This window comes from Erithacus rubecula (assembly GCF_903797595.1).
Source record: "Erithacus rubecula genome assembly, chromosome: 3".
NCBI lineage: Eukaryota > Metazoa > Chordata > Aves > Passeriformes > Muscicapidae > Erithacus > Erithacus rubecula.
In genome coordinates, this window is record NC_136689.1 from 111,496,457 (window position 1) to 111,508,995 (window position 12,539).

General features: G+C 38.6%; 1 protein-coding gene across 1 annotated transcript; it reads left to right on the forward strand.

Moving 5' to 3' along the window:
- Positions 1-352: 352 nt before the first annotated feature.
- On the forward strand, positions 353-11,144 carry SDCBP (syndecan binding protein). The gene is made up of 8 exons (XM_079302718.1): positions 353-478; positions 3,369-3,447; positions 5,940-6,046; positions 6,361-6,519; positions 7,503-7,678; positions 8,878-9,049; positions 9,617-9,708; positions 10,431-11,144. The coding sequence occupies exons 1-8, from the start codon at positions 428-430 to the stop codon at positions 10,483-10,485; spliced, it is 891 nt and encodes a 296-aa protein (XP_079158844.1). The 5' UTR covers positions 353-427; the 3' UTR covers positions 10,486-11,144.
- Positions 11,145-12,539: the final 1,395 nt, after the last annotated feature.

The following is a 12,539-nucleotide window of genomic DNA, read 5'->3' on the forward strand; positions in this document are numbered from 1 at the left end:
AGTTGTATATAAAATACTGTCCCTGTTGGGAGGAGGGTGATTAGGTTTTTTCCTCTTAACCCTCATCATAATTGCATCTTGGCCTCCTAAAGTCTCTCTTTGCTTCCTGTGAAACATTTTTCTCTGTGTAGGTTCTCATTGAGACCTAAACTTTGACATTGCTAAGTATATTAAATAAAGCCTATTATCCAAAGGCTGCTACTGATAACAGATTAAATGGGTAGTCTTAATGGAATTCATCTGTAGTGCCAGATATCTTTACTGCTGACTGGCAGGTCACAGAACACTTATTTAGCACTTAGTCTGGTTAATTTATTAAAAAAAAAAAAAAAAAGAGTTAAACTCAGTAAATATCTGAAAGTTAATCATGTTGTTTGTTTGCTTTCCCATTTGTTTTTTTCCAGTCTGCCAGTAAGACTTCATCAAAATGTCTCTCTATCCTTCCCTAGAAGATCTGAAGGTGGACAAAGTTATTCAGGTATGGTGGACTTTAAACAAGATGAGTTCTGATGACAATAGTGTATCTGATATTTAATCCAGGAAAGGGGAGACTTAATTGTAATTGAGAACTTGTTTTACCATCTTCTCTGAAAGGGAAAAGACAACCTGCTTACTTTGATCTATTATGATTAATGCTTATTTGGATATATTTGTTTTGCTTTATATATTCATTTGTGTTAATTTGTCTTTAATATGTTTGGGTGTTTTGAAGTATAGATACATGGTCTTAAGCAGATTAATGTAGTCAGTCTCTTCACATACTTCAGCTCTGACTTGATGACTAAATTAATAAATCATCTACATCTCATTCCCCGTGTCCAAATCTGTGGCAGAAAGTTAATGTGGTCATTGAGCACAAAAGAAAAAATAATGAAGTACTGGCTGTCTTAATGCCATCTGGAATCAGACTTGTCCTCTGGCTATTTCATAGTAGTGGCCAGTTCTCACAGTACATCCAAGATTATCACCTTTGTGCCAAACCCTTTATGTGTAAGAATATTGGTAGTTTTATTATTAGACATCATGAGGACTAAGTATGTGTGAAACAAAATAATGATAAACACTTTAATGGATTAAAAGCTCTATGAGAAGTTTGATGTGGATGTATTTCACAAGGAGTTCCATTACTTTCTTCAACGTTTTACCTTTTTCTGAACTTAATCTGCATTCCTTCCTGGTTGAAACAACAGCAAGGATTTATAATGTGTTTTAAGGTGGCTGCTACTTCTGTTCTTGCTGTTTTCCTTGGGAAGCAATCAAGCAAACTGCAAGAACAGCTTCTTAACTCTCCTGTGCTGTCCCAAGGTGCAATGCCTTGTCTCATCTGTGTTTGTATGTGTGGGGTGGGGTTTTTGAAGTTGTGGTTGCTATGTTGGGATTTCTCCTTGTCATGTCCGCCCACTCCATTCTTCTTATATAACCACAGTCCTTTATCTACAGTCTGGTAATGCTGAACTAAAAATTGAGTAGCCTGAAGCCAAGAATGTGCTCCTTTGGCCTTTTATTGACTAACTGCTAGAGTACATATATTGCAGTTGAAAATTTTCATAAATGTAATCAGTAAGGTATTCCATTTTTCACTAATACTTTTCATAGAATCACTGAGTAGTTTGGGTAAAAGTCCTCTGCAGCAAGCAGGGATATACTCAACTCCACCAGTTTGCTCAGAGCCTTGTCCAGCCTGACCTTGAATGTCTTCAAGGGTGGGGCATTGCAAGGGTGGGTTGTCCTCTCTGGACAACCTGTTCCAGTGCTTGACCACCCTCATTTTAAAAAACTTCTTTCTCATATCTGGTATAAATCTAAATCTAACCCTCTCTTAGTTTAAAATATTTACCCTTGCCCTATCACAACAGGCCCTGCTAAAAAGTTTGTCATTATCTTTCTTACAAGCCCCCTTTATTATTGGAAGGCTGCTGTCAGGTCTCCCCAGAGCCTTCTCTTCTCCAGGCTAAACAGCTCCAGCTCTCTCAGCCTTTTCTTAGCAGAGGTGTTACATCTTCAGCTTGCTTCTGTGATCATTTCTTCAGGACCTGCTCTAGCAGGTTCATGTCTTTCCTGTGCTGGGGATCCTAGAGCTGGACACAGCACTCCAGGTAGGGTCTCACAAGAGCTGAGGTAGAATCCCTTCCCTGGACCTGCTGGTATCAAAGGCTAAATTATCTCCTTCTCTCAAAAAATACATTATAAAAATGCTGTCTCTTTAAATAAGTCTGAGAGCATTCTTAGGAGAAGAGGGGGCAGAGTGCTGAAAGATGTCTGTATCTGCAATGAGTGAGTAAGATTCAAATGACTGCTGGCTAAAACAAACAGATTTGTTACATTAAATATTATTCTAACCTAGTCTTTTTGTCCATCATTGGAATTGGAGCCTGTGCTTCTAAATACATGTGATATTGCTAAATAATGACTCATTCTTGCTGTGAAACTTTTTTTAAAGACAACTTCCTGGAGTGTACAGGACTGAGAAGTCTTCTATTTTTAAGTATTTCCTTAACATAATGAAGTAATTTGACTGTCATGTTGTGTTAGAAAATTTATGTGTTCTGTTCAGCATAATGTTTCACTATGCATTGAGTACTTCCTCCCCCAGTCCCCCTCCACTTTTGACATTCAACCTCAGGAAAGTTACTGGGATAGCTATTTCCATCATGCTTAAGAGGCCTCTCTAAGGCTGTATTTTTCACTGGTCATGAACACACAAGGCCAAAAAATAGAGCTGATGTATTGAGAAGGAAGGAAACTGACTCATAAATATATGAGAACTTAGTAAAATAAGCCCGTCAGAAATACAGAAATAAAGCTTAATGTGTTCACTGTAATGGCAAGTGCTGTAGAAAAATCATCTAGGAAGGTCTGCTTCTTTCAGAAGATACTATGCTAGTAGAACTGACAAGTAGAACTTGACACCTGAAAAGAACTATTGATCTCACCAATAATGTCTGTAAACGGTATGAACAAGTAAAACTGCTGCTATCCAGCTGAAAAAAGTAATTGCAAAACGCTCTGCCAAAGATTGTGCCATAAAACTTAGTTATAAGCTTTGTTGGACAAAGGTAATGTTTCCTTTGGCTTTTTAAATTGCTTGATGACGTAAACAGAACAGGTTGACAGGAAAGCCTTTCTGCATTATCACTGTAGCTTGGTCTCTGAGGAACATGTGAGTCGATCTGCCAAAGTAGTTTTGATACTATTACAGCATGTTGTATTGAAGCTGTTTCACATAAAAAGCTTGTCTTCCTTACTTCAAGATGAATAGTAAACAGCATGTACAAGAAAAAAGAAAATACTGAGTCTCCTGCCTGCATAATTACAATTTATTTTTTCTTATAAGACAAGATAACATGTGTGAATTTCTTTGGTTTTAGGCTCAGACTGCCTTTTCTTCAAATCCAGCTAATCCAGCAATCTTGTCTGAAGCTTCTGCTCCAATTCCTAGTGATGGAGGTAAGCTCATGTACAGCATAGTACCCTAATGTTGTGAAAGCAGTTATGAAGTTAACAGTACAGCCAAAAATAGCTATAAATATGTTACCCTATTTACAAAGGGAAATAAATGTTAACCTGTTTACATTTCGGAAATGCCAACACCCACCTTGGTACGATGCTATAGGAGTCAAAAAACCAGTGTTTGCTTATTAAAGGAAGTTGTGGCAAGCAGTCACCCTTCTCTTTTTGCAGCCTTTTCCGAGTGAGCCTAACATGACAAGATTTGACGTTGGTACCTTTGAACTTTGTTAGCTCTTACCTCAGACACTTAATTGTCCTTATTTATCACATATGTATTTGTAAGCTTTTAGAGGAGAGCATGAGTCAGAGTCTTTCCACTACACAGGAGTTTGCTTTGGGACAAAGACAAATCTCTGTCAACAAGAGAAGTGCCCAGGAAGTAGGCACTTAATCTTGTTGTGCAATCAACATTAAGCTTCCAGCAGATTTTGGAATCAAATGTATGGTGGGGAATCCATTAGATCTAAAGCTGAATGATTTGTGCTTGTAATTTCTCCTTTTTTCCCATGCACATGTACATCCACAAAGGTGCACAGGTATGTTTGAGATTGGGGCTCTGCTTTAGTAAATTGGTCTAAAAGGCCTAAAGCCTCTAACCAGCAGGACCAGCAGCAGTGCCAGAATGGTGGTCAGGAACTCTGGCTGATCAGTTATTAAAGACTGGTGGATGGAACTTTGTCTCTAGTTCTCCTCTGGGTGTTTCTGTGTCTACAGTGACTTTAAGGCAGGAGTTTGCATAGCTCACCAGAGTTGCCTCTGGTAGATCCTTTCTGGATTACATACTTATCTGGCCTAACCTCACAGACTAGATCTGAGTTTGCTTCAGCAGTCTTGGCAGCATTTTTACTGCTGTCCATAGTTCGAATTATCCTGCATGTATTTGGCCAGCAGGAACCAAAACATAATTTTGACATCAGTTTGTACATGAATTGCTCTGAAATTCTGTGGCTTAAGAGTGATTAATCATTCAGTATATCCCAAATAAAAGAAGGCCTTACATCATCTATAGGATATGCCAGACCCACTGGAAATGCATCTGTCCTGACAGAAACTGGAGACTACAGCATCAGGAGTTTTTGTGTTCTAGTATGTGTTTCATTACTTGGAGTACTCTCTCTTTTAAATGAGGATATAATTCAGCCAGCAAAGATGCATCCTGTGTTGTGACCTTTATTAAAGAACAAAACTGAAGAATTGGGTAGCTGCAGAAATCTTGTGCTGTGTTATGTAAAATCCCAGGGGCTTGAAAAAGCAAGCAAAAATAGAAACCTTATTCATCAAAAGCTTGTTGATCAATATTGATGAAGCTATCAGCTAGTAGGTTAGTCCAGAAATATGATCAGACAGCTCTCATGCAAAGCAGCCTATTAAAGAGCAAAAAAATCTCTTGTTTATACTGGTATTCACCTTTCACTGACCTTTGCTCCTTCCCAGAAAAGTTATTTTCCATTTCTGGTCAGACATGGATTCTTTTAATAGCTGTTTTTATGCATTTGTAGCCATAAATGAGCACTAGAAACCTAAGCTTTGTGTACTGGGGAGTCTAGTTGCTTCTGAAGCCCTCCTTTCCACTACCTCTCTCACCAAGTAGCCTTTTCTGTTCCCACTCATTTAGTGAGACTATCAGGGGGACTCTTAAGAGCTCTCATAACTGGCACTTGTTAAATGGCACCTGTTAATGACCTGTGGAACGTCAAGAGCAATATCAAGTTTATTTCCAGAGTTATTCAGCTCAAGGTCTGACAAGTCAGTCACTTCAGCTTCCTTTCCTCCCACCCCTAGCACTTGCTCTGCTTGGGTATAGAGGGGTATTTAAAAGGCTTTGTGTGTTTTGGATTGTTGAGAGGCATTTATAAAGCTCCTTCAGTTTGAAGCTGTGAGAAAGTGACAGCTGCTTTTTCATGAAGACTCAAAGCAGACTGTAGTGTGAACCTTAGAACCAGGAGACTTCTGCAGAAACCTTCCCATTCCTTGGTAGGAATACCTCTTGCCAGCGCTGTTTTGAACTTGGTACAAGGTCTGTGTGTGTGTTCTTCCACACCTCGTTTGGGATGGGGAAGAGAGTAGTTCTCCACTAATTGCCCAGAAGTTCTAGAGTTTAAGGGCATGTCCTCATGGAATGCAGCACAGTGTTAGTTTTGGAACATGGCACCATGTGTCTTATTGTTATGTTGTAAAGGGTGAATAGAGTAACTGAAACTGAAAGTTCTTTAAATTCTTTATCTCAGAACTGTCAATTGTCTGATTATTCTTCTAAACAATTCCAGAATAACAATTCTGATTCAAGTGGGTTTTCTGTCATAATTTTCCAATTAAAAAATTATAACAGCATAAGATTTATTGAGGTAATTGTGCATGTAAAAGCAGTTAACTGCTCCTTCTGTTAAACCAACAACTGTATTGATTTTTGTTTTGTTTTTCTCCTGTAGGCTTGTACCCCAGATTGTACCCAGAACTTTCTCAGTATATGGGCCTGAGCCTCAATGAGGAAGAGGTGCAGAGAAACTTAGCAGTGGCAGCTGCTCAGCCACAGGGTGTAGGTACCAGTCAAGTATATTTTAGAAAACAAAGGTGTAAAGACTAAATGTGTATCTAGCATTCTAGAGAGCTGACTGTTATTTGCCTTACGTACCCTACTTGACTGAGAGGTGAATTATTTAAGTAGCAGTGCCTATTTTAGTCTGTTCTGAAACTGAGCAGTCCATTTCCAATGTTGGGAGGGGGTGGGGGAGACCTGGTGTTGTGGCTTATTTTGTGTGTTGTTTTTTTAAAATATCACTTCATACAAACTGACTTACAGTTATTCTTAAAAGTTGAAACTAAATTGTCTGGCTATTTTGTTTTAATCAGCAACTGGTAACACGACCTTCCACTAATTACATGGTAGCTCCAGTGACTGGAAATGATGTTGGAATTCGCAGAGCAGAAATTAAGCAAGGCATCCGTGAAGCAATTCTGTGTAAAGATCAGGATGGCAGAATTGGACTTCGCCTTAAGTCTGTTGATAATGTAAGTGTAGAAGTTGCTTTTGCCTCTAGAGATTTTACTGCTGGACTATATTAGTAGTGAAGTTAGTGTATGGTGACAAAATAGTTTTCTGTATAATAGTTTCTTACCTGTTACCAGAATTTTTAAGTCCTTCATTAGACTTTTAACTAGATTTCCAGCTCTCTGGACTAGGATCTGAATTTACAGCTGTGGTTTAATGCCATGTGTTTTATAAGACCTGAAAAATACATACAATATTTATTTTGTTTCAGTGTGGAGTGTGAACTTGTCCTTCCATGGCTGCTGTAATACTTTTTATCAGTTCAGGACTTCTTGCCTTTACCTTTGTGGAAGCACTGGGCAGTACTTAATGTTCAGCAGTATGCAGAAAACTGCCCACAGCTTAGAAGCATCTCCTGTTTTTATTAGACGTGCTTAAACTATTTAAGCTATTTAATCTGAATGTTTTGTACTTATGGTAGCATAAAGGGTTAAAATACTTTTCTGTAGTTCTTCTTATGCAGAAAATGAGGTTTTCTTAGAGTAATATGAATTGGTGTTGGTTTCTTTTAACATCCCTCACCCTGAAAAATATTATTTATAATTTGCTTTGATATGCTTTACTTTGTTTTTAGGGCTACTTTGACTAGAAATAGTTTTGTAATACCTGTTAGAACAGACAAGTATTTACCCCTTTGCTTAAGACTTTAATGTTATGCTCATGATTTTTTTTATTTTAATATTTAGGGATCTAGACAGATTTGCTTGGTTTTGAACTTTGTTCTGGCATTATCTGTCAGACTTTTGAGTACATCTAGAAACAAACTAAAATTTCAAAAGTGCCCCTTAAGAAGAGATAATTAGCAAGTCCTTCTGTCTTGTCTGTTTGGCTGATAGTGTGTAGCATGGGAAACTTAAAGGGGCTGTGTGTTCTGTGACTGGTCTTCTTCTTTAAGCAAGAACTTCCCCTTCTACTCCCCTCCCTTTTTGTTCCTCTTTCGTAGGGTATATTTGTCCAGTTAGTCCAGGCAAACTCTCCAGCATCCCTTGCTGGCCTGAGGTTTGGGGACCAAGTTCTGCAGATCAATGGTGAAAACTGTGCAGGATGGAGTTCTGATAAAGCACATAAAGTTCTGAAACAGGCTTCTGCAGAAAGGATTTCAATGATCATTCGGGACAGGTAAAGCCAACTGCAGATATGGATTTGCCATTATCTATCTCTGAGTAATTCTGAGGGGTTTGGGTCTCCCCTTGCTTGAGCAGGTCTAACAAAATCTGTTTGTCCATGTACTTTTAGTAAAGATCTTCAGAAATGTTCCTTTTTGTGGGGAACAATCAAAGTGGTTCCTAACTTGTAAACTTCCCAGCATGATGGGGTGTAACATTTTTACATGATAAACTAGTGAGTGAGAGATGCCACAAGTTAAATTTAAACTCTGAATTGAAGAGTTCTGTGCTTTTTTTCAGATAAATTTTTTTTATTTAGTATAAGTGAAAGTCAACAATGAAAGATAGTAACAAAATGTTTGATATATTAATTAATTTGCATTACATGTAGCATGATAGCTTTTCTTGTGAACTCTATTGCTTACACAGGATTAATGCCAGTTTTACTAAAAGTATGCTTGATGACTCAATATGTTTTTAAAATAATGATCTTGTAGCTAATTGTATGTAGTAACAACAGGCCAGATTCAACATAAGGCCTGTAGGCTGCAAGAAGACAGATGATACTTCATGTGACTAAGTATATGCCTCAAAGCTTTTTCCATGTTCCTTCTTGCTTAAGAACCAAGCCTGACTCAGTGGAGGGCAGTTGCTTTGATCAGGGCAGTTACTTCAAACACTGAATTAAAATACTGTGGCAGTAAATTCCCTGCTCTGTCTACCACTTATGTGCCCAACATGCCACCCCCTTCCTGTACCTGCTGCCTTTTAAAGACACAATTTAAAGGTTTATTGTCCCCAAAGCAGTAGAAATGTTGTTGGGGAAGCTTTGTACTCTCAGAATCCTGTGGTCTACCTACAGTTGTTAAAACTACCTGCGCTATTTTATCAACCTTAAAATGGTTGTAGATAACATAATTTTTAATGGATGTTTGGTTGGGGTAGTGAGTGAGTGGATACTGTATGGGATTTTTGTATTATGGTGAAATGTCTGTAGAATAGGGAAAACATGTAAGGTTTATAAATAAGTATATTTTAATATAACAGTATTAATAAAATGAAATTAAACCGAACAACTTCATTATAGAAAACATATGGGTCCCTTAGACTACAATTATTTTAATAAGCTAAAGATGCTAAAGTAGCATGTGTTTTTTTTTCTGTGGTTTAGTAGACTGAAGTCATTGCTTTGTATTTTAAATGTCTTTTTAGACCTTTTGAACGAATTATTACCATGCATAAGGACAGCACGGGGCATGTTGGTTTCATATTCAAGAATGGAAAAATAACCTCAATAGTGAAAGACAGTTCTGCTGCAAGAAATGGCCTTCTGACAGAGCACAACATCTGTGAAATTAATGGCCAGAATGTAATTGGGTTGAAGGTAAAATGGCTACTGTGTGTGGGGTGTTTGATAGCTGTGAGCCTTTTATGTTTGCATAGTGTGTTTTTTAGAGGGAGAAAAGGTTGTAGTATGTTGTGTAGTGTTCATAAAATAATAACTTCAGTCGTGATGTGGCTTGACTGGAGAGACAAATGTTTTGGGCTTCTATGCACTTTTGTATTGGTTGTCAGGGCAGCTTATTCTCATCCTCTCTGCCTCTACCTGGCAAGGCTGACCCTCTGTTTTTATCTGTAGTCCAACCTTGCTGGCAAAACAAAGGGTAAGCTTCCTTATTCCAACCTGCATTGAATTTCAGCAGGAATTGTGTATGACATCTGTGTCCCTTGTTCTCTAGTCAGTTCGTGCAAGATACTCCTGACCAAACATCTGGAAAGTGGTGTTGCAGTTTCAGTGAACTGTCCTGAAGGTTGAGTGCTCCAAACAAGGAGCTGGGGGGCAGGGGGGGTCTCAAAGCCACATGAAATGTGTCTAGAAAAAGCTCTTGAACTGCTGCTTTCTTAGTCAGCTTAAGTTGTGTTGCTCATATGACTTCTTGTTTACTAACAGGACTCGCAGGTTGCAGACATCTTGGCAACAGCTGGAAATGTAGTGACCATCACTGTCATGCCTTCCAGTATTTATGACTATATAATAAAGAGGTGGGTAATACAAAGCAGCTGTGGTGTTAATTATAATTGAGTGGACAGCAACTATAAAGTGTATTCATGATAAGATCTAATTACAAACTTTACTTGAAGACTGAAAGAGGGGTGGGGGTGCCTGAAATTTGTTTAATCTGATCTTTTGGTCAAAAATAGCCTCTTCTATGTTTGTGATGATCCTTTGCCTTGTCGTCTCTGGAAAAAACTTTTTCTAGACTTCTTTTGACTAAGCCTGAATTTCTGAGAACTGGATACTACAAGTATTTGTTACCTTGTAACTAAAATGTTGTTTGTAGTGCAACTGATTCCTGGGGTTTTTTTTTTTTTTGTTTGTGTTTTTTTTTTTGTTTTTTTTTTTTCCCTGTTCAACCTCCTTGGCTTGTTATCCTGTTTCTACAAAGCAGTTTTCATTCTAACAGACACCTTTCCCTCTCTTCCCACTCCTTCCCTTGTTCTCTTGCTTGCACACATGCCCATACCCTGAAAGATATCAACAACACAGCTCAGGTGCTAATAGAAGTGTTGAGTATTGTGGGCTTCTTTTTCATCTGGATGTGCATTTTGCTGCAGCTGTCTGTAGCTTGTCAAAAATAGTGGGGTGAAAGTCCAGCTTCTGGTTTGTATTAAAGGGCTGGCAATGACAAAGCTATTGTGAGCAGGAACTTGAGTGGTCTTCTGTAGTTGTCTCACAAACCTGAATGCCTTTTCCTTTTCCTTAGGATGGCAACTAGCATCATGAAGAGCCTGATGGATCATTCTATTCCTGAAGTCTAAACTTGCACCATGGATGTGTGTGTACATATATATAATGATGATTCCACTAAATTTGGGCTAATATACTCAGTGATCTCTTTCTCTGCACATGAGCCTTTCTGGAGGCTGAGAGAAGATATGCTGCATCAAGCATTTGCATCTATAATGGCTGGGAATGTCACCATATCTTGTGTATTCACACACTGTAAAACTTGCAGCCTTACATGCTTGACAAATGTGAAATTCCAGTTGTGTTACAACTTCTTTTCGTAGGTCTTTTATTTAGCTTACTACTACTATAAGCCATTGCAACTAAAGGAACCAGGTATCACTTGCAACTACATGTTGTTACCCAGGACAATGGTGTGCTTTGTATGTCTAAGACAAATGAGTATTTTTACTGCTTTTTGTTTGCAAGTGTAGATTTGAAATAGTGTATTAGAAGTAAGGCAAGTACTAGTTAATTTTTTGTTCTAGTAAATACTGTTTACACAAAAATGCCACCTAGCTGAATATAGCTCAAGGCATCAGTCAGTAAGTAAGGGTTAATTAAAGTAGTGTACAGATACTCGAATCTTTTTATTACTTGTTATATGAATTGTAACTAATATGCTTATCTCTCGCCTTAACCATGTTCTTCTAAGGATTCAGACATAACCAAATAAATGACCAAAACTTTACATCCTGTGTGTGTACATACTTAAGATGAGCTAAAACAGGCTTGTTTTATCAAGGTCAGTTTCAGCCAACAAGATAGGAAATGCAGTGTAAAATATTTTTAAAAACTTACTAATTTTAACATTGAAATGTTCTGGAAGGGTAGGTCTGGGCTAGTTTAAATAAGATGTATTTAATGGAAAAAATTCTTCACTGTTAGTGGGGTGAGGCACTGGAATGGGTTGCCCAGAGAAGCTGTGGAAGCCTCATCCCTCAAAGTGTTTAAGGTGTTCCTGCCCATAGCTGGGAGTTGGGATCTAGGTGATCTTTAAATCCCTTTCAACCCAAACCCTCTTATGATTCTTTACACCTGAAGCTTAGCATGGAATAGCAGCCAGCTGTTCTACAAGATGTACTAATTGTAGAGTTGCAATTTCACTGTAAAACTGCCTGCAGCTTGCTGGGTGTGCTGGGTCTGGCTGGGATGAAGTTAGTTTGCTTGCAGGAGTGGATATGGGACTGTGTTGGAGGCCTGTGACCAAAGCAGGGCTGATAACACAGCAGGGTGTTTGCTTAGCTATATGTGCACAGTGTCAAGGCCTCTCCTGCTTCTCACTCTGTTCCCTGTCCTCAGGGAGCAGGAGCACAGCTGGGACCACTGACCCAAACTGGCCAAAGGAAAATTCAACACCTGTTCAACATCTGACATTATGCTCAGCAATAATTGGGGGAGGAATGTTTCCAAGGCAGTTGGTGGTCTGGGCATCAGGGGAATAGGGAAATGATTACCTTTGCGTGACTTTTTTTTCTTCCCCACTTTCTGTTTTTCCTTTGCTTACTTCTCCCCTCTATTGCAATCCACAAATTTTCATAGCTATTGCCCTTTTGAGTCTTTTGCCCCTCTTGCTGTGGGGCAGGGTGAGTGAGCAGCTCAGGAGGGGCTCAGCTGATCATTGGGATCAGCCACAACCAGGTTTAGAGGCATGTTCAACTAAGACTTGAAGTTTAATGATTGCCCTTTTAGTATTTTTTCCCCCTCTGCTCTGTTCCAGATTTCAGCTATGAAATCTAGGATTTCAGTCTTCCTCATAGCTGGAAGCAGCACGGAAAGTCAAAGTAAAGAACTTCACTATAATAATACTTCAGAAGTATTATTTTGTAAAGATAAATTTGGGGAAATCAGTTTAACTATTCCTTCAGAACTTACTTGAATCCAGAATTGGTCTGGGGGTGGTGGCATCTTAATTAATTTTTTGCTTGTCCATTTAAGGGACATTTACTGCAAAGGATTTTAAGAGATCATGCCAAAAAGCAAAGCAAACACTTCAAAGCTTGGCAGTTTGCAATAAACAGTCTCATCTGCCACTTCCTCATCAGCATCTGTAGCTAATTGTAGCTTTTCCTGTTTGCAGGAAAAG

Bases quoted from the DNA above. Each gene is read 5' to 3' on its own strand.
- SDCBP (XM_079302718.1), top strand. From the start codon at position 428: ATGTCTCTCTATCCTTCCCTAGAAGATCTGAAGGTGGACAAAGTTATT. The intron at 7,679-8,877 runs GTAAAGCCAACT...ATGTCTTTTTAG, and splicing joins TCAATGATCATTCGGGACAG to ACCTTTTGAACGAATTATTA. The intron at 9,709-10,430 runs GTGGGTAATACA...CCTTTTCCTTAG, and splicing joins TATGACTATATAATAAAGAG to GATGGCAACTAGCATCATGA.